This window comes from Phoca vitulina, unplaced genomic scaffold, assembly GCF_004348235.1.
Source record: "Phoca vitulina isolate PV1807 unplaced genomic scaffold, GSC_HSeal_1.0 scaffold45, whole genome shotgun sequence".
Lineage (NCBI taxonomy): Eukaryota > Metazoa > Chordata > Mammalia > Carnivora > Phocidae > Phoca > Phoca vitulina.
In genome coordinates, this window is record NW_022589748.1 from 10,625,972 (window position 1) to 10,647,026 (window position 21,055).

Below are 21,055 nucleotides of genomic sequence, written 5' to 3' on the forward strand. Positions count from 1 at the left end.
TCTGACACAATTTCGAACGGTGAAAGAGTATGCAGCCACAACAAAGAAAGAGGCCCTTGTACTTGCATGCACACACTTGTACAGAGCCGTCTTCCCAATCGCAGCTTAACCTAAAAAAGTAAGGCGCAGAACAGTATGAATGGAATGGGGAGAAAGGAGTTTATATGTGTTCGGGGGTTTTTTGTGCATAACTTATCCTTGGAAAGCTGCCCAAGAAAGTGGTAACTACATCAAGCTCTGAGGAGATTGCTGGAGGGTAGGGTAGGGCAAGAATAGGAAAGTCTTATTTTCTGTGCTTTTGTACCCTTTGGATTTTGTACCATTCGCCTCTATTCCCTATTCAAAAGAATACATTAAAATAATATCTATTTAAAGGCAACCGTCAGGTTTCCTTTGGGGCTATCCAGGATAAGAGAGGAGGCAGGATCAAGGGAGACCCCCATCCAGGACTAGAGCTGGTGGGTTTGGCAAGAGGCAGACGTGGCCTGCGGGGAATGGGGGGAGCAAGCTGGCCGAGAAGTCCTGCCCTCCTCTGCTGCTGCCTGCCGGGGGCTTAGCTCAGGCCCAGCAGCACGGCTCCAGAAAGCCTTGTGGGGGCAAGGTGAGGATGAAGTGGGAGCTCGAGCCAGTTGCGGGGCAAATGGCAGACAGTGCTGAGCGCTGGCTTGTGGAAAGGTTTTTATCCATCCATTTGGCTAATAAATATTTATTGGACACCTATTATATGCTTTGGTGCAAGTCTATGACCAAGATCAGTGATCTCTAGCTCCAGGGCCTTGTAGGGGAAAGAGACAGATACACAGACAATTCCGATGCAGTGATAGGATAGGGCATGATCCGAAGGCCATGGGAGTTGTCCTCTTGCACCAAGTGTGGTCTCTACTGAGACTCAGAAGATAGGAGAAGTTAGCCAGTTCACGGGTGGGGGGCAAGCTGTCCTAGGCACAGGTGTGTGCAAGGACTGGAGTGTGCTGAGCGAGGGGGGCTGTGTTAAGAACTCAGGTGGGTGGGTGGATGGGGCTGGGCAAGAGGCTTGCAGCTCAGGGTAAGGTGTTCATAATCGCACAGGCACCAGGGGAAGCCATTGGAGGGTTTTAAGTCATGGAGCCGAGCGTTCTGATCTGTTCTCCTCGAGGGAGGAGTGAACAGAGAGAAGTCCCCCGGTCCACAGGCTGTCGAAATACCAGGGGAGGAATGGGGTTGACTTGAAAGAGTGGCAGCAATGGAGCTGCCAGGGAGGCGGATGGATTTGAGATTTATGTTGGAAATTGAGCCAGCAGGTCTTGATGACGGCTCTGTCAGGAGACAGAGAGGAAGAGGGTTGGGATGACTCCTGGGTGTTTGTGTGGAGCAGAGCATCTCAAGGAATGGTGAGACCCCTTTGCGGCGAAGGAAAGCAGGAGCTCAGTTTGGGATAGGAGAACCAAGAGCTCCATTTGGGATCTATTGAGTTGGAGATGGTTTTGGACATAAGGAGACACGAAGCAGGAAGCTGGGTAGAGGAGTCTGGAGCTCAGAGGAGAGGACTAGGCTCGAAATATACATTTGTGAGTCACCAGCATATAGATGGTATTTAAAGCCATGAGACTGAATGAGATCACCTAGGGAGAGAGAATATAGACAGAAAAGAGAAGGTCCAAGGCTGAGCTGGCTGGAGAAGGGGGGACCCTGAAAATGGGCGAGCATGGCTCCCACGGCAAGAGGCAGGGGCATGGGCGTGCTGCTGCGAGACAGACGGACTGAGCAGAAGTAACCATTAGATTTGGCAAGTTAAGAGGTCATTGGTAGACTTGGCAAAAGTGGCTTCAGTGGAGCGGTGAGGACGAAGCTAGGTCGTTAAAGGTGAGGGAGCAGAGACAGCAAGTGTAGACAGCCCCTTAGGGGTTATCTGTCTATAATGATGTGCATCCAAGAGTTCTTTCCCCTGTGATCCCTGAGGGCAGAGACCGTGCCCTGGTGATTTCTCTCTAAGCCATAAATGGAGCCTGGCACAGAGCAGGGGCTCAGTGCATGTACTTAGTGATTGGATGAATAAATGAATGAGAAGTCATTGCGTGTGTCAAAGGAGCCTTTTCTGGGGGACAGGGCAGCCGCATCCTTTTGGGGCGAGTGAGGAAACGGCAAGATCCACTCCAATGGCTAAAGGCTCTGGACCCCTTCCCGCGGCTAAACGGTGGCAGCAGCCTCAGACAGGCCTGGGCTGGGAACCCTGGCCCGGGGTCAGGAGCCAGACTCCTCGCTGCTCCTCACGTGCCTGACTTCGGCTAAGTCACTTCCTCTTTCCCAGAAGAGAGAAGTGTAGGGGAAAGGGGCCCACGGGAGGTCCCGTAGATGTTAGTCTGTCTCCTTTTCCTCCATTTTCTCCTCCCTGAGCTTTACCATTTAGGAAATAGAAGCTGAGCAGGGCAAGGACCTCCCCAGGGGCTACTGTGAGGACGCTTGAGAGGGTAGCCCCTGAGGGCAAAAAAGAGGAGGGGTGGGGACCCAGGGGAGGAGGGCGCCTCCATCATAGGACAGAGGACCTCCCAACATGCCACAGACACATGCCTGATTTGGGGGAAGTCACAGAACCGAGACTGCCGGAGACTCTTGAACAGGCATCTGTGTAATCAAACCAAGAAGACCCTGAACTGTCCTTGGGCTTGGGTGGGGCGGGACACATCTGTGACAGACAGGCCCTTCTGCCAATCAGAGGAGAGCTAACTCTTGGAGGCCCGCAGGATTGACAGTGGTCGTTGGGAAGGGACAAATAGAGAAAAGCAGGGATTGGAAATGGGAAATGGGATGGCCCTTGGAGGAGCCCACCCGGAGAGAGGAGCCTGCGAGGGCGCTGTGGGTGACCAAGAGACAGGCCTCGAGATGGGCGGGGCCTTTCCTCTGACAACCCCCGTGCCTGCCGTTCCCGCAGCGGTACCTTTTCCTGCAGCACCTGCGGGAAGAGGCGGGAGGAGGGCTTGGAGGAGCGGGAGCGGTGCCCTCGCGGGTAGGAGGGAAACAGGCACCCGTGGGCACTGCTGCCACCTAGTGGGAAACGCCTGTTATTTCTCCCGGCTCCCAACCCCAGGGTCGTCCTCAGCTGAGCACTAAGGGACGTGAATTTGGGGACCCTTGAATTTGGGGACCCAAAGCAGGGGGGAGCCTCAGAGAGGAAAATGCACAGCCCTGGGAAGTGTGCGTCGCCCACATTACTTTGCCCCTCTGCGCCTTGGTTCCCTTGTCTGTGTAATGAGGACAGGCTAGCTGTGATGGGTAAGGGAGGCCATGCAGAGAGTGGATTCCGGGGGTAACTGGAGGTGTTTCTCCCTGCCCCCCACCCCAGGAAAGACCGTGTCTGCTCTACAAAGGCAGCTCTCCTTAGTCCCAGCTTCCAGCAAGCTTGCGCCCAAGTCCTTCCTATTTCTAAATGTTGGGGCTGCCCCTGTTACTGTTTTATCATTCACATCACCCCAATCAAAGGATGAAGGCCCTGGCGGAGATGAGGGGGTGGTCCCAAAGTGTCCTCTTCTGATGTGGGGACTTGGGGGGAAGTTCCCAGCTCCCAGCACTTTCTCTCTCCCCTCACCCCAGAGCTTATGCTCAGAATGGCCCCAGGCTGTGACATCACAGAGCCCCACCCCTGTCACAGGAGTGGAAGGGTCATGAGGCTGTGGCAGTGGGCGTGGGCATGGGTGTTCCTGGTTGGGCTGGGGGCCATAGAAACAGGTGGGAAGCTGTCCTGGCAGCGGTGGGGAGGAGGAAGTCTTGGGGTGAAGGGTCAATCTGCCTTAGGAGCTGGGAGGCCAAGCAAGGGCCTGCCTCTCCCTGCCCGTCTCTCCCCACCCACCCCCCCAAATCCAGCACGGGCCTTCGCATGGAGAGCTTAGTTGATCCTTAAGATGTTCCTGGAACAAAATCAAACCCCTTCCCAGCCACACTAAGGCTGTGTGGCCTGGCAGGGTCCTGGATCAGCCACAGCCTCCTGGGGTGGAGGGCAGGGGTCTGCTTGATTCTTGACAGAGACTTTGCTCCCTAGCACCCAGCCGGGAGCGTGCCAGCACCTCGGTCCGGGGAGCAGGGTCTCTGCTCTTCATAGACAGACCCGACTTCTTTGATTACCCAGACTCAGACCAAGACAGGCTCCTGGCTGTGGCCCAGTTTATTGGAGAGAAACCTGTCATCTTTGTTAACTCAGGTATGAACCCGCTTGAGAAGGGGCCTCCTTCCTTGCCAGGGCCTGGGGAAGAGCTGCCTTTGGCCCTTCCATTGGAGAGGAGGCAGGATCCCCATCTTCCCCTCCTTGTCTAACAGGATCCAACTCCGAGTTCTTCCATCACATCCTGGTGGGCGCTCTGGTAGTGGCCTTCCTCTTCCTCCTTTACCAGTTCTGCACACACATGTAAGGCCCCCCTTTCCCGGGCCCCTCCCACCTCAGCCTGCCTTGGGAGAGGCTGAAGGACCCAAAAGCCTAGGGAGGCAGGGTGTGGCCTCCCACTTCTGATCTCATATCCCATAGGAGCTGCCAGAAAGGGGCCTGAGGAGCCGGACAAGGGCCCTGGACTCTGCCCTGAGTGCCCAAACCCGCCCTCCTCTCCTGCTGAGGAATAAAAGTCTGCTTTTTTCTTGCCTGACTGCTCGGATAACCAGGCAGGGGGTCCTGCCCCACCCTGGGGTCCTGGGGCCACCCGTGCTTTCTACCCCCAGACCCCCACCCTTCCCCGCACCAAAGAACTGGGTGAAGAGGGCCTTGGTGGCGTTCACGCAGATCAGATCGTCTTTATTAGCGGTCTGGAAAGCACCTCCCAGGGTCCCCTGACCCCAGACTGGAGGAAGCCTTGAGAGGTGTGTAGCACCAGGGACATGCCGGGGCCCGAGGGCAAGATGTGCAGCCCAGTGGGGAGGGGACGGGGTGCCCCCTCACCTGCCCCCGGGATTGCTCAGCACTGCGAAGGTTGGGGGTAGCAGCCACCTCCCTCCCCCCACCCCCACAGACTAGTATGGATTTGGGCGAATAAATAAAATAAATAAGATCCCTCAGGCTGGCCTCCCTGAGAGAAAGGAGCAGTGGAGGCAGCTAGCCCCAAGCAAGGCCTGCGGGGGCGGGGGAGGGAGGGTCAGTTAGGGTGTCCCCTCCCTCTCAGATGGTGCGGAACCGAGAGGAGTCTGCAGCAGGGGGACAGGCTGGGATGGCCTTGGTAGCAGGGCCTCCCCCACATCCTCGGAGTCCCGGTCCCCTTGAGTCAGGTTCCCCATGGCCGTCTAGCCCTCAGTGGATGGGAAGTGATGCCCCCTTCCTCTGTCCTTTGCTTCCCCAGGGCCCCAGGGTTGGTGATGGGAGAAGGGGTGCGCAGGAAGGGGTTTGCTACCTTCAGCTCAGGCACTGCTGGGAGAAGAGGCACCCCCTCCCTGCCTTTCACCGGCTCCCTGCCCCTCAGCCCGGGAGCAGAGATGTCCCGCCCCTTTGCAGTGCACCTGTCGGTCCTGGGGCCGCCAGGGCGAGAGGGCCCTGGCTCCCACCTCCTGCCGGGCAGCCCCAGAGCCCCGTCCCCAAGGTATGGGGTGGGGGGGGTGGAGGGTCCCCCGGCCCCACCCTCAGTCCTGGGTCTGACAGGGAGAGGGCGGCGTGGAGCCCCGGGGCCGGAAGAGGCGGCAGGCCCCGCGGCAGATGAGGAAGAACCAGTAGAGCTGGGGGGCCAGGAGCAGCGCGGCGCCCAGGTTGACGTGGGCCGGGATGGCGAGGGGCACGGCGAGCAGCGGCAGGCCGGCGTGGCGCCCGTAGGCCCAGTACAGGTAGGGGAAGAGCAGCACCCGGCAGCAGAGGAAGCTGATCAGCATCAGGGCCCCGTTCACCTTGTGCAGCAGAGTGTGCTGTCGCTTGTACTGCGGTGGGTGGGCGGGGCGGTCAGAGGGCGGGGGGCGGGGCGCAGAGCAGGGTGGGGGCGGGCAACTCCGACCCCCCTCCCCTCCGCGGCCCCCTGCGCCCCCGCCTCCCCTGACCCCGGCCTGGCCCGCTAAAGAATCCCTGAAGGTCCCTGAAAGTGCCCTCCCTGAAGGTCCCTGAAAGTGCCCTCCCTGAAGGTCCCTGAAAGTGCCCTCCCTTCAGGCTCGCACAGCCTCAGGCCCCCTCTCACCTGGATGAGGATCTTGCCAAGGCAGACGAAGGGGGTGCTGACCTCAGCCATCAGCAAGCAGCCTAGGAAGAAATCGCCCTTGCCCTGACGCCACACCTGCGGAGGACAGGGAGAACTAGCCTGGCCTCTCCCTGGACTCCCTCCCTCTCTTCTCTGCGGCCACTTTTGGAGAGGCTCAGCTCGGAAGGTCTGAACACCTCTAGTGTACAGCGGCCAAGCTGCGAGCATGACGTCACCGTATCCCTCCAACCATCCCGTGCGGGAGCCTCTATACCTTATGTTACAGCCGAGGAAACTGAGGCTCAGAGATCTGCAACCACAGCTCCCAGGCACCACGGCTGGGCATATCCAGCCCGGGCCAGGCTGAGCCCAGACTCTCTCGCTGTTTGGGGCTGGCCTGGTGCTCAGAAAACCCTCTGCGGGAACTCTCCATCCTGGGCCTGCCCTGCCCCTGGGGGACCCGGCCACAGGGCTCCCCGGGCTCCTGCGGCGCTGGCGTGAGCAGGACAGGGGGCCCTGGCTTTCAGCACCCCGACTCACCACCGACAGTGGGAAGCAGACGAGCACCATGACGGCGTGGTGGAGCACCATGAGGAACTCCTTGTGCAGGTAGCCGCGCGCCACGGCCCAGATGCTGCCCGGGGCTCTGGCCCCCCCTTCGTCCCCTCCGTGCCCCTTGACCTGGTGCTTGTGCCAGTGACAGAGGAACATGGCGTAGATGTCATAGATGAAGTAGGGCACTGCAAATTGCGTGTAGGCAGAGGAAAGCCAGTGTCTGTTGGGCAGAGAGAGAGGGGGGCATCAGAGAGGAAAGGAGATGGACAGAGCAGTGACCAGGTGCCGGGGTCAGCACTGGACGTGCCACCGGAGCAAGTGATATTCACAACAACCCTGAGACAGCAGTGGACTCTCGAGGTCCGTGATGGAACCCAGGGGTAGAGGGCAAGAAACTGGCCCAAGGTGGGACGGTCACAATGCTGGTAGGTAAGGGTGCTGGGAATCAAACCCAGACTGTCTGACCTCAGAACCCACCCATTTTTCATATTCATTCATTCATTCATTCATTCATTCATTCATATTCTCTCTCTCTCTGCAATATGGGGAGAGGTGAGGTAGGGAAAAGACACCAAAGGACAGCCACAGACCACAGGGCAGTGACAGAGAAAGCAAGCTCAGGCAAGATCTGAGAGACAGCTGAGGTTAGGACAATAACAGCAGAAGAGGCAAGAGCAGTGGAGAGCGATCGTATTGCTGACATCCACTGACACGCAGGCACTGTTCTAATATCCAAAATCGTTTACATGCATAAACTTATTCACTCCCCGCAGAAACCCTATACAAAGTGGGGATGGTTACCACTCCCACTTTACAGTTGAGGAAACTGAGAGACTAGGTGACTTGGCCAAGGAATAACCAACCATGGGAAGTCTGGCTCCACTGTCCCTAGAAGATTCGAGACAGGTGTCACAGACAAGCCTCACTGGGGACTTGGAGGTGCCGTTACCGCTGCTTGTTCTGCCTGAATACGGCCCAACCTCTTGTTGTTGTTGTTGTTGTTTTTCAGGTACAGCCAAGCATTAAGGAGAAAACGCTGAGCAAAAGGAGTCAAGAACAGAGAAAGTTCCTTGTACTTTGAGAGTAAACAAAAATGAAAAGCACATGAATATGCAACATTGCATTTTTCTTCTTGACTCAGCACGTTGAGCACTTTCTCTTAAATGCTGTAGCCCCGTGGCAGGTCTGAGGTGGGAGTGCGAGGTCAGGGAACTGGCCCAGCTAGTTGGAGGGATGAAAGCAAAGTCAGCCGGAGTAATGAAGAAAAGGAGCTGAGACCCTATATGAGGAGCTGCCCAAGGGAGAAGAGGAATGAGGGCCTGGGGCGGGGAGGGGGGAGGCCAGCGAAGGATCAGGTGAGATGGAGACAGAATGCAAACCCTAGGAAGACTGCCTACAAGGGGACAGGCAGCCCACTCCAGCAGGGATGATTTGGGGCAAAGAGAACCCGAGACCCATGCTGGAGCTTGGAGAAAGGGAGAGAGGAGAGGGAGCAGCAACCCAGGTTAGACAAGCAGGGAGAGCCCTGGTGGAAAGGGGTCCAACTGGCCCAAGTGGAGTTGGAGCAGGAGTGGCTGGGAGAGCCAGCCCCAGGAGCCATGTGGCTTGTGGGGGGACTAGTCCTGGTTTAACTTGAAGAGTTAAACCCGTCCGCACACTCTCAGCAGTTAGGTGCTCAGGAGTAGGAACAGCTGTTGTCCCTGGATTAACCCTGATATTCCCCCACCCACCTGAGGATTACAGGGGAAGGGATAAGAACAGACCTGGGGGTGGGCGTGGGGGGGGGAGGAAATGTAAGAGTGGAAAGGTGACCTCTGTGTGAAAAGATGAGAGCAAGAGATGCCTGGGAATCCAGGCTCATCTTAGACCCAGGGGTGGAGCAGAAGGGCAGAGGGGAAGAGGAAGCCAAGTTACCAAATGGGATCTGAAGAAAGAGTTAAGCACCCACTGAACAAGAGCCAGAACTGCTTTAGGCATTTGACTCCCGCAGCTCAATGCCTCCTCAGGGTAGCCCTTCCAGGAAGGGATGTACCCCACTCCACAGATAGGGGAACTCATCTGTAGAGAAAGAGGGGCGCCGCCAGGCCAGGGTCCTCCAGACAATGTTCCTGCGGCCCAACAGTCTCCAGAGAAGGGGGTCAGGGCCAGGAGTTAAGCGCGGGGCGTCTTCAGCACCCTGCCGGGCCATTCGGCAGCAGCCCGCGGGTCACCTGGAGCTGGCCCGTCAGCACCACGGACAGGGCCCCTCTCCTGCCTCCTCCGGCCCCACATCGCAGGCCTGGGCTTTTTTGGCAAGCCCCAAGCACTGCGGCAGCTGCCGGTGCCAACTTCTGGCCTCTTCACCCTCCCCCTCCCCCTCCCCCACCCGCACCCCCCCACGGCCCAACCGTTAGTGGCCTTGTCTCTGTCATCTCTCTCCTGTCTCCCTCTTGCGCACAGAGCTGAGACTGGACACCTGCACTGGGGGAGGAGCAGAGGGGTGAGCCTGGCATGAGGAGGGAGGCACCCCAGTTGGGTGCTGGTTAGAAAGGGGGTCTGAGGGATGTAAGGGAGGGAGGAAGTGGGGAGGAAAAGGCACACAGGACCTACTACGGTATGAGAGGCCAGGAAGCCTAGGAGCCACTCTGACAATCCTTTTTGATTCCCACTCCTTTTCCCCCTGGCTCTGACCTTAAAGGACAGGACATGGATAAATTTATCCCTGGGTGTTGAGTTGCAGCTAATGCAGTTAACTTGCTCAGTCCCAAGTGAAGGGTTTGGGGACCACTGAAGGAGTCCCCTGGAAGACCTGGGGTCCTCGGGAGTCACACACACACACGGGCTGCGGGAACTTGGGCCAAGGTGGTCTCGTGGCACTTACTGGTCATCAATGATGTGCTTGCAGGAGGTGGAGACGATGTAGCCAGCGGTGGAGGCCATGACGGCTTGGACAGAGGACACTAGCCTAGGGAGAAAGAGGGAGCAGAGGTAGAGGAAGGAGACACAGCCCTCAGTTTCTCCTCTTTACTGTCCAGTTACTGCGTCTCGGGCCACTCTCTGCCCGTCTCTGCCTGAGGCCGGCTTGCCCGGGGCTCGCCTCCCACCCTAGGCTCCAGGACTTCCCGCTGCTACTTCTCAGTGCACCCCACTCCTCCCTGCCAGCTTCCTTCCCTTGGTCAGTCAGGGACACTGAGTGGCCTCAGGAGGACACAAGGGAGGTCATCTTGAGGTGAGACAATGCTGATAACAAGGTCTCTTCCCCGGGAGGGGCAGCACAGGGACAGCACTGGATGGCAAGGGGGTGCCCCCGGCCTGTTCTCACAGCGCTTAGCCACCCAGTCACCAGGCCACTCCTCGGTGACCCTGAATTCCCCTGGCCACTTTCCTGCTCACTCTTTGACTGTCCCCATGCTCCCCTCCCCAACTCTGGCCCTCATTCTAGCTTGTACAGAGTTCTACCGTTCACTCCTCTGTCCCTTGTACCCCCAAACATGTGACTTGACTAATACACAGCTCTCTGCCCCTTGCCCCTAATATCTTAAAGGAATGTTTTAGTCACATGCTGGTCCTGTTTTGGAGGGTGGGAGGGTGAATGGGGGAGAGGAAAGAAAAGCAGTCTGGATACTAGTAGACCAGATGGCTGGGTTTGGACGAGGTCTCCTGGGACAGTGAGTAAGGCAGTGAGGGGGGCAGGAAGCTTGGAGGTAAAGCCCACCAACCACTTCAGGAACCGCCAGTCCCTAATGGGCCAAGGGTCCAGGGAAGGACTGGGGTCCATTCCACCCCCATAATGCCTGAGAAGGGGAGAGGGGCCGGGGGAAGGGATGCAGTTTACCTGGCTGAGACAATGACCGCGTCAGCCTCCTCCCAGCGCAGCTGGGGCAGTCGCTGGAGCGTGTTCTTGGAGAGGAGAAAGAGTCCGGGGAACACCACCCCCCCAGCCACCATTGGGGTCAGCATGGTGGCTCAGGCCTCGGGCAGGGAGGCTGGCGGCCGCAAGGGGACAGGGAGGCCGAGCTGAAGGGAGTTAGAGGTGGAGAAGGGACACCAAGCCAGGGAGGGAGAGAGAAAAAGAAAAAGGGGCACAAAGGGGACAGGGCGGGGACGGGATGGGGCAGGCGAGTCAGACCAGAGGAAGGGAGAAAGGGAGTTAGATGAGACTGGGGAAATGGGGAGAGACTGGGTAGAGGAAGGATCCGGGAAAGGGAGCGGGAGGAAGCTGGCCAGAGGGCTGGAAGCGAGACAGGAGGAGAGGACTTGATAAGAGGACAGAGAGGGAAAGGGTACTGGAGGAGGAGGATGCGGGTGGGGGAGGGGAGGGAGAGGAGAGGCAGGTGGGGAGGGGGGGCTTACGTGGAGAGGCTGGGAGGACCCGAGAAGGCGGGGTGGGACCGTGGTGCCAGCCCTGAGAGGGAGGGGGAGAGGGAGGGAGGGAGGAGGGAGGGAGGGAGACAAGAGGAGCGGCCCGGCCAGTGGTCAGCGGTCAGCTCGGCTCTCCCGCCTCTCGCTACCGCCACGGTCCCCACCGCCCGGCCTGGAGGCTGCGCGGGGCATTATAGAGAGTTCCTGCCCAGCCCCCTGCCCCCTCGGTGGGGAGGGGGAGGGGGAGGGGGAGTCACCAGCTTGGGGAGGGCGGGGGAGGGGTGGGGAATGATGGCACCGACCAGACACCAAGAAACCGGACCTGCAGCAGCGTCTCCCCATGCAGCTCTGAGCCACAGCAGCGGCTGCGACAGAGATGGGGGGAGCAGAGAAAGAGGGAGGGGGAGGCCCTTAAAGAGACAGCAGCTGCGGCACAGGGGGCTGCTGGGGACATGGGCCAAGGGAGTGTGGGGCTCTCCTCTTGGGGAGGAAGGTGGCCCTGGGCTCCCTGGCCAGCTGGGAGGGGGCTCTGAGCCCCCAGATGGGGGCTTGACCCTGTTTCCCACCAACACATTGCAAATGCCTGCCATTTCTTCCTCTGCCAGTACCTCCCAATGCTTGCCCCTCAGTGGCCTGCTGGGGTCCCAGTTTAGGGGCGCCACTCCAGCAGAGAGAAAAAGGATTCCTTTGGGGAGGGAGTGAGACAAAGTTGTGCATCTTGCTGTCTCTGAAGGATGAGTTTAAGGACTGGATGAGAATAAAAACAGCTCAACACAGCCTCCTGCAGGCTCAGAGACCCCCCCCCCCCCGTATCCTTCACTCCAATGGGAAGGGGGAAGACTATAAGGTGTAGGTGAGGTGCCTTTAGATCCAGTCTTCACTGCAAGGCTGTCTGGTGATCTTGTCTACCAACTGTAATAGCACTGAGGTAACGGCACTTGTCGCGTTCTTACGGGGCAAGGAATGGTCCTGAAGCCTTCGGTGGCCCTCCCCAAGGTCACATAGTTAGAAGAGGCAGGAGACCTCCCATGCTGGGTATCAGAGTGGCTGCCGGGTTTGAAGAGGGTGAGGAAACCCTGCCTCTCTGAAAACCCACCAGGAAGGGGAGGATGCTCCCACCCTGTCCCTCAGGCTACCTGGCCTCTCCTGGCCTCCCCTAAGCACTGGTCACTTTCTTTTTCTTCAGGTCTATTATCTTCTTGGCTCCCCTTCCCCGGGGGCTTCACAGAACAACAGTGGGAAAGGTCCTTCCCCAGTGGGAAAGGACCCCAGGGATTAGCTGGTTCAAACCCCTCATTCACCTGCGAAGAAACTGAAGCACAGTGACTTGGCCAGGGTCACACTGCATGTCCGAGGCCCGGCTGGAACCCCGTCGGCCTCTGAGCTGCTTCTCACCCTTTCGTGCTGCCTTCCTGGAATTTGGCCTTCCTGTCCTGAACCCCACTGTCCTCTGGGCTTCTGCATGACGTGGGGCCTGTACCCAAACCGTACTTTGGTTTCCAGGCCTACCCTAAAGTACACCTCAATAAGCAACCCCACAATTTGTCTTTGCCTGTCCAAAGACCATTCCATTTCCTCCCCAAGAGGCAAAGGGCTGGATTTGCAATTTTGTGCTGCCCTCTAGTGGCATACGGAAAGAACAGACTGAGAGGTCTCCGGCCTTTGGCAGAAGGAGTTAGGGACAATTTAAGGACAATAGTGCACCTAGCTTCTTGACCCCAAGGCTAACCCTAACCCTAAGGGGGAAAAGGACCCAACTTCTTGAGTGTTTACTACGTGCTGGGCATGAAGCAAGGTGGTTTATGTTCATTCTTATTTAATCTTCCCAGATGGTAATATTTGTTTTATAGACAAGAAACGGGTTCAGAGATTTAAGGGGAAAAAAAAAAAAAAAGACAAAAAACTTGCCCAAGATAACACAGCTATGAGAACTGGCAAAACTGGATAGCTCCAAAGCCAAAGAGCGAAGCTGAGTTTGCGGGGAGGATGGGCGATGGTAGAGCACCATAATGTGACTACTTGATTCAGGACTACAAACCTGGTCAAGTCGTGGCTTCTCTCTGGACGACGTGAATTACAGCAGGCAGACACACTGTTCTGTCTTCCAGGAATTCACCTAGACACCCAAGTAAATTCTGCCTTCTGCCTGCTCCCTCTCCTACCTAAGTTTCCATGATAGCTCACACATGTATTAAGCTGTGTCAAACAGGTCATAAATTGGCAGCGGAAGGGCCCAATCCGGCCCACAAACATGCTTTCTTCAGCCAGTATGGTGTTGCCAGGATAGTATTTTCTTAAATTCTAACTTATTTGTCAGTGTTTGCAAATTAGGAGATTTCACATCAAAGCTCAACTTCTTTTAAGAAAGAATCAGAAGATCAGACAACATGGAGCCCGCGTCCTAGCTCCATAATGCTGGGCTGGGGCCAAGCAGCTGATACCCCATTCGATGGGCTGAATGTTGAGTCCTCCAGCTCACCAGTCATCCTCCACAGAGCCTACAGCCCTGTTCCTTGCAGGAGTCGGCCACCCCTATTTCACAGACATGAATTTACCTGATCCTCGCACGAGGTCTCCATGAAGACCGGAAGGTGGGTGTTCTTAGTAAACCCATTTACAAGTGGTGGGGGGTGCTCTGAAGTTCAGAGAGGTTAAATGACTTGCAAAAGATCCCATAGCCAGTTTCTTTTGACTCTTAATTTCCCCCGGCTTGTGCGTGCACGCGCGCGCGCGCGCACACACACACACACACACACACACACACACACACTGCTTCCGCTCTCACCACTAACTCTTCCTGAAAGCAGGAGCTCATTCTCCACCAGGCCTGGCCCAGGAAGGACGCCCTCACCCTGTCTTCTTACTTGGACGCCACCAAAACAGCCTCCGCTCTCTCCATCCGCAGGTTGGAGTGGTTCTGCAGGCCCCAGCAGAGGACAGTGAAGCTCAGTGGGAAGAAAATGCAGCCCAGTACAAAGAGTAGGGTCATGCCTGTCTGGGGTAGAGAAGGTGAGAAAAGGTGAGCATGAGAATGCACAGTGTCCCTCAGACCCAGAGACTCCCTTCACCCTGATAACCCAATGGCCCATGGGATCCATCCATCTGTAAGCCATCAAGCATTGTTCTTCCCTAATCTCTTTGGGATTTTTTAAAAACAGATTTTATTTATTTGAGAGGGAGAGAGAGAGAGCATGAGCAGGTGGAGGGGGAGCAGAGGGAGAGGAAGAAGCAGACTCCCCGCTGAGCAGGAAGCCCAAGGTGGGGCTCAATCCCAGGACCCCAGGACTGGGAGATCATGACCTCAACCCAAGGCAGATGCTTCACTGACTGAGCCATCCATGCGGCCCTCTTTGGGATCGTTATTGCACTTTAAATATCCCTCATCCAGGACAGTTGAACATCCTTTTTTTTTTTTTTTTATCAACCCATTCCAACAATTTCATTCATTTTCCCTGTAATCCCTGGAGCTGGTCTACACCTCCCAATCCATCTCACACTTTAAAATTTCTTCTCTTCATCCTTCAACCCTAAGGATGTGCCTGCTCCTTCTTATTAACTCCACCCCATCCCATCCTCTGCCCGCCTACACCTCTCCCTTCTCCTAGGTTCTCACCTCTGAGGGGCAAGGTGGAGGCTACGGAGGGAGGCTGGTGATTCTCATCAGCACCCAGAACTCAGAAAAAGGAAAGAGGGTGTTCAAATTGTAAAGATATTTGAAATTTAAAAATACTTTCTTAAAAAGAAAAAGAAAAACCAAGGCATTATCCCATTAACAAAGAAAAAAAGAACAAGAAACAACAGAACCCCTGAAAACATACATTTTTACATATATGTTATTTTTGTCTGGGAAAGCCTCCCCTCCCCTCCCCTCCAGGGAGGGGAGGGGTGCAGAAGGCCCAGGGGGCGTGCAGGGAGTTGGGGCCCGCCATCCTGCATCTCTTAGGCAGCTTTGAGGGGACCTTCTTTTAGGACACAAGGAAGGTGTCAAACTGCAAGGGCACGAGGCAGAGGCAGCTCGGCTGGGGCAGTTGAAGAGGGCAGGAACACCACGCTCCCATTGGTGGATGGGTGGACGGTTTAGAACATGCTCTCCTCCCATTGGCCCACCTCTTGACACATGTGCCCTATCATGTGCTTCCTGGCAGAGGGACCTCCCCTAGCGGGGGTGGGCTGTGCGGGCCTTCTAACGCAGAACTGACCAATTAGAATTCGTCAATGGCTCGATGGACAGCTTCGTTTTGGGCGGAGTTGAAAAAGGAGCAAGGAAAAGGAAGGAGGGGGAGAATAAGAACACCCTAAGGAGTCGTGGCTTTAAATGGCAGTACAAAACAAACAAACAAACAAACAAAAAAGGCAGTACAGTATAGGATAATGGTTAAGATGGCAGTTTCTAGGGTGGGACCATCTGGGCTTCAAAATCAGACTGCGGATAATAAAAGAAACTGACTGTATGTCTCCATTTGGATGAAGTTCAAAACAGGCAGAATATCTTCGGTGAAAAATCAGAATAGCACTCAACTTGGGGGGGAGGCGTTGACTGAGGGGAGACCCCAGCGAGCCTTCTGGTGTTGGGAATGCCCTTATTCTGATCACGAGTGTACACATAGGTAGGCGTGCCCTTAAAATGTGTGCACTTTATTTAAATTAAGCTGGAATTAATTTTTAAAATGCTAAACAAATTTAGGCTCTTCCGTTCCCTGAATGATGGTGGGCCAATCCCTGTGGACCTCAATTCTTCATCTGTGAAGCTGGTTTAATAATAATTCCAGGTCATTAAATGCTACTTCTAGAGCATTTACTATGGGCCAGACACTGATCCTAGTGCTTAAAAATATCAACTCATTGCCTCATTAACAGAGGAACAGCTTCGTGGGTTATTATCGTGTCTATTTTACAGAGATGGGGAAACAGAGGCACAGAGAGGTTTGGTACCTTGTCCAAGATGACACAGGAAGTGAACGAGGTAGGATTTTTAAAATCCTATTTTCTGACTGCATTGGAAGGCAGCTATGCTCACCGCTATACCACCAACGCTTCTGACTGCATTGGTCTTTTTTTTTTTTTTTAAGATTTTATTTATTTATTTAAGAGAGAGAATGAGATAGAGAGAGATAGCATGAGGAGGGGGAGGGTCAGAGGGAGAAGCAGACTCCCCGCCGAGCAGGGAGCCCGATGTGGGACTCGATTCCGGGACTCCAGGATCATGACCTGAGCTGAAGGCAGTCGCTTAACCAACTGAGCCACCCAGGCGCCCCTGACTGCATTGGTCTTTATAATGTTAAGCAGATATAGAAAACTCATAAACTCATTTTCCTAAAGGAACTGCAAGGTTAAAAAACAACAACAACAACATTATTTTGATACAATTTAAACATCAGTCACAATTTCAGAGCTTATCTCTGTGATGGTTCTTGCTTCTTTAGCTACTCCATTTTCCCCCTCTAGAAAGGACTCTGAACAGCAAGTTAAAGGTTAAACCAAGAGCAAGATAAGATTGCTTTTTTTTTAAGATTTTATTTATTATTTGAGAGAGAGAGAGCATGAGCAGGGGGGAGGGGCAGAGGGAGAGGGAGAAGTTGACTCCCCACTGAGCAGGGAGCCCGACCCCAGGACCCTGGGATCATGACCTGAGCCAAAGGTAGACGCTTAACTGACTGAGCCACCCAGGTGCCCCACAAGATAAGATTTGTTTTTAATGAAGATGGTTCAAATTTTAGAAACAAAGTTAATAGACAGTTTTTATTCCAATATTCTCTTCAACTTTTCTTGTCTACATTTTTTTAAGATTTTATTTATTTATTTGAGAGAGAGAGAGCACGAGCAGGGGGGAGGGGCAGAGGGAGAGAGAGAAGCAGACTCCCCGCTGAGCAGGGAGCCCGATGCGGGGCTCGATCCCAGGACCCTGAGATCATGACCCGAGCTGAAGACAGATGCTTAACCGACTGAGCCACCTGGGCGCCACAAGGTAAGATTGTTAAACATGAAGCCTTTAGTTGCCTTATTAGTGGCCATTCTCCCCACCAGCTTCTCACCATCCGATCAGGATGCCTTGCACTGGCTGCATAACCCACTGTGGGTAACAACTCAAGTTGTAAATATTTGGTTTAGAGCACTATTTCTCCACCTTTTTTTCCCATTATTCTCCCCTAAGCAGCCTTTTTTAGACATTTTGTTTCCTAATCACCACTCATCATGAAATTTTGATAACACAGATATACTCTATAACTGTGCTTAATATACTAAAAAGAGATTTTTTGGTTTGGTTTGGTTTGGGGGTTTTTTTTTTGCCACCAAGAACCTGTTTCTGACCCCTTGGGGGCGATATTACCCTGTCAAAATCCATTAGAGCCATCACTCCGGCTCAGGTTCACACCATCTCAACATCCAATGAAACACTATTAGTCCCATTCCACAGATGCATGCAGAGAGACCTTACATTAATTATTGAGGATTGAAAGGGCTGGTAAATGGATCGGGAATCCAGAGTCCTACAGAGATCCTAGCTCAGCCACTTAATTATCTTTTTCAAAACTGTGCTTTCTCACATGGAACATGGTGGGATTGGTCCAAAGAGGTTTTCTCTAGGGTTTTGTTTGTCTGTTTGTTTTTGCCTTATTTGACCTAACAGTAGCAAACAACCGTGCAGCACATACTAGCTTTCAGGCACCAATCTGTGCCTTCTACGTATACTAGCTAATATGGTGGTCACAATAACCTAAGGAGGACATACCATTATTACTTTCCGTTTACAGAGGAGGGAATCGAAGCACAGAGGAGGGAATCAAGGCACAGAGAAGTTGTGTGATTTTCTCAAGGTCACACAGGCAGTTAAGTGGGCACAGCTAGGATTTGAACCTAGTAGTCTAATTGGCAGAGTACCCACTCTTAACCATGCACTTTATTTTTTTATTTTTTATTTTTAAAGATTCTATTTATTTATTTGACAGAGACATAGCGAGAGAGGGAACACAAGCAGGGGGAGTGGGAGAGGGAGAAGCAGGCTTCCCGCCAAGCAGGGAGCCCGATGCGGGACTCCACGCGGGGCTCGATCCCAGGACCCTGGAATCATGACCTGAGCCGAAGGCAGACACTTAACCACTGAGCCACCCAGGCGCCCCTTAACCAAGCACTTTAAAAGGAAACTCTTTATCACTACTGAAAATAGAAAGCCAGTATCAATTGCTGTAAATAGAAAGTAACCAAGAAATAAATACAATGAAAAAAAGTGTTCTAACCTTCAAGCTAGATACTTTCACCTGCTCCGCATTCTGAGCTGGAGGCCTGCACTCCCTTTGTTAAAGACAAGACGTGGCAAGATAAGCACGGGTAGAGAGGTGTTAAAGGGCTTCTGGCAGCAAAATGAGACATGCTCCTGTAATAATCAGAAGTGTTGAAGAGGAATTGGAAAGAGAATAGCTTTCGTGCGCGGGCGCCCACTTCCTTGCAGATGGGTGTAGCATGTTAAATAAACCCGAGACCGGACGCGTTCCACACACTGTGATCCCTCATCAGGACGTTCTAGGGGTGCCCTGAACTCCTCGGGGGAGGAGGGGAGACTGCACCAGTTCTGAGGGGGGCGGGGGGGTGCAGCCCTTGGGACCGCGCCCCCAGAGAGGGGTTAGGCGTGGGTCATGCTCCCCAGGTGCCCGTCCAGGCTCCAGGGACTCCGGCCGCTTCCCCGCCCCAGCCTGGCTCCCCAGGGCAGTCTCTCACCCCCACCCCAACGCGGTCCTCACACACCTGTCACACAATTCACCTGGGGCCTGGAGTTTACGGTTTCCTGCTACTCCAGGCTCCTGAGTCCAAATGCTGTCCTGCGCATCCTCTCTGCCTGGGTGCTGCGCAGCCTCGGCCCTGGGAGGCGTGCAGGTGTCTTAGCACGGGAGGCTGTGAATAAGTAAACAATAAGCAGCCAGAAGTGGCCTGTTTCCCACATGATACCCAGGGAAGGGTCCAATTCCCCCCACCCGTGCTCTGGGGAGAGTCCCGCCCAGCAGGCCAGAGCATCTATTATTTAGTGCTTTTATTGTACCTGTCCCAGGCTAGGCACTGTTTAAGCAAGCCCAGTCCCACCCTTTATCTGTGCAGTAGAAAAAGCTGAGGGGGAGGATAGATGAGTGGAGCGAGAAAAGGAAGAGTTTGTCCAGGCCCTTTTTTTCTGCCATAGATTGGCTGTGTGACCTTGGTCAAGTGTCAGAACCTCTCTGAGCCTCAGTTGTATACCCACAAAGTTCCGTTGCCTGAGCTCAAATCCTAGCTCTGTCACTCACTAGCCAGGAGAACTTGGGCAAGTGCTTTCTCGCTTCGTAAAATGAGGATAGGGACTGGAGCAGTACTTCTCCCTCGGGCTGCTAGGATGAGTGAATGAGATGTGCTCCGATGTGGCCCCTTGTAAATTCTCACTGTGATATGCATTCCGACTTGTTCGGGTTCTATTTTTTCATGAGCCCTTGTTCTATGCTGGGGACTGTACATAACCTTTTCTCCGATCATCACGAGCCCCCTTGCATCTTAGGTGATCCCTACTTTCCGGATGAGCGACTCAGGCTCCATGAGGTCAGCTGACTTGCCCAGGGTCACACCGATACGCAGTGGCACAACTAGAATCCATTGCCTGACCTAAAATTCTTTTCAACCAGGTCAGGATTCTTTTCTATCTATAAAGTGGAAATAATGGGGGGGCCTGGTAGCTCCATCAGTTAAGCGTCTGCCTTTGGCTCTGTTCATGACCGCAGGGTTCTGGGATCCAGCCCTGTGTTAGACTCCCTGCTCAGCAGGGAGTCTGCTTCTCCCATTCCCTCTGCCCCTCCCCCCTCACTTTCTCTCAAATAAATAAATAAAATAGAAAAAATAAAAATTAAAATAAGATGGAAATAATTGTTCATGCCACTCAGGTCTACTGTTAGGATTAAATAAAATAGAGTCTGGGAAGAGGGTTTGATTGATGTTTGCTCTAGCTCTGGTCATCTCCACTTCTTATTCCCTGGGCGTGACTACCGGAGCACAGGCCTTTCATTTTCCTAAAAGGACGCTGATAACCTCTGGGAGGCAATATCGTCTGATGTCCGTAGGAGGGGCCGAAAGTCTAAGATCAAAATCGGAGCAGCCGGGTTCCATTCTCTCGCCTGAGGGCAGGCCTGGCTGGGTTTCTCTCATCTCCTGGGTGTTCGGTGGGTCTCAGATCTCCCACCCACCCCACAAGGACTGAGAGTACATCATCTTTTTCTTTCCTTCCTGGGGTCAGTGCAAAACTCCACACGATCATATCTGACATCTCCAGCTTTGAACTTGAGGGAGAGGGAGACCTTATGGTTCTTTGGCCATCGTGAAGTCAGTTTCTTCCTGCCTCCAACAAATGGTGTGATGTGGGCAGAAGTAGCCTTGGCAAAGTGGGTGCATACATCACCCGTCCTATTGGTTTGTCTTGCAGAGAGCAGGCCCGGTGCACTGCCCACCATCCTGCATAATGTATGAGCCCATGGTAGGAACAGAATACCATCAGCAGTGAGTCTGACCACTGCAGGCCATGGATGTGTCCAGAGGTCTTGCCAAGGCTGACATCTCTCTGTTGGCAGGAACAGAACAGAGGGAGGGAGTCTGTGTCACTTGAGGCCTTTCCTGGGGCTGGGGTGGGAACTGGCCTCATCTTGGGCCTTGGGATTCTGCAAAGAAGATGGGGCAGACAAGACAACAGCCCCAAGAAGGCAACCTGACTCTACCTTAGAGTCAGCAATGGTGACATTGGGGACAGCTAGCTTCCTGTCTCCTGGGTTTGAAGCTCCCTCTGAGAGGGCTGGGGGTGGCAGAGGAGGGATGGGACTCTGTCAGTGTGGTTGAAGGTGAGAAGGGAGATTTGGCACCCGGGGACACAAACCCTGGCGATTTCTGGGGTTGCCTCGGGGTGCTGGAAATCCCCAGGGGCAGCAGCAGGGACGAGGTACATGGGGGGGGGGATGTGGACAGAAGTAGGTATGTGGTGGTACTGCTGATGTGGGAAACAAAGGCAGAAACAAACTATTAAATTTCCTACAGCTCATTGACAAGTCCTTGAA

At 54.3% G+C, this 21,055-nt stretch overlaps 2 protein-coding genes across 2 annotated transcripts; one reads left to right on the top strand and one right to left on the bottom strand.

The window, feature by feature from the left end:
* The first annotated feature begins 3,593 nt into the window (after positions 1-3,593).
* CUNH16orf92 (chromosome unknown C16orf92 homolog) lies at positions 3,594-4,398 on the top strand. Its single transcript, XM_032431193.1, has 3 exons — positions 3,594-3,702; positions 4,013-4,171; positions 4,288-4,398. Exons 1-3 carry the CDS (start codon positions 3,639-3,641, stop codon positions 4,377-4,379), a joined length of 315 nt encoding a protein of 104 aa, XP_032287084.1. The 5' UTR covers positions 3,594-3,638; the 3' UTR covers positions 4,380-4,398.
* A 303-nt stretch (positions 4,399-4,701) lies between these two features.
* On the bottom strand, positions 4,702-10,932 carry TLCD3B (TLC domain containing 3B). The gene is made up of 5 exons (XM_032431192.1): positions 10,477-10,932; positions 9,523-9,606; positions 6,648-6,882; positions 6,108-6,203; positions 4,702-5,856 (listed from the first exon to the last, which is right to left on the bottom strand). The coding sequence occupies exons 1-5, from the start codon at positions 10,599-10,601 to the stop codon at positions 5,569-5,571; spliced, it is 828 nt and encodes a 275-aa protein (XP_032287083.1). The 5' UTR covers positions 10,602-10,932; the 3' UTR covers positions 4,702-5,568.
* Between the last annotated feature and the right edge of the window lie 10,123 nt (positions 10,933-21,055).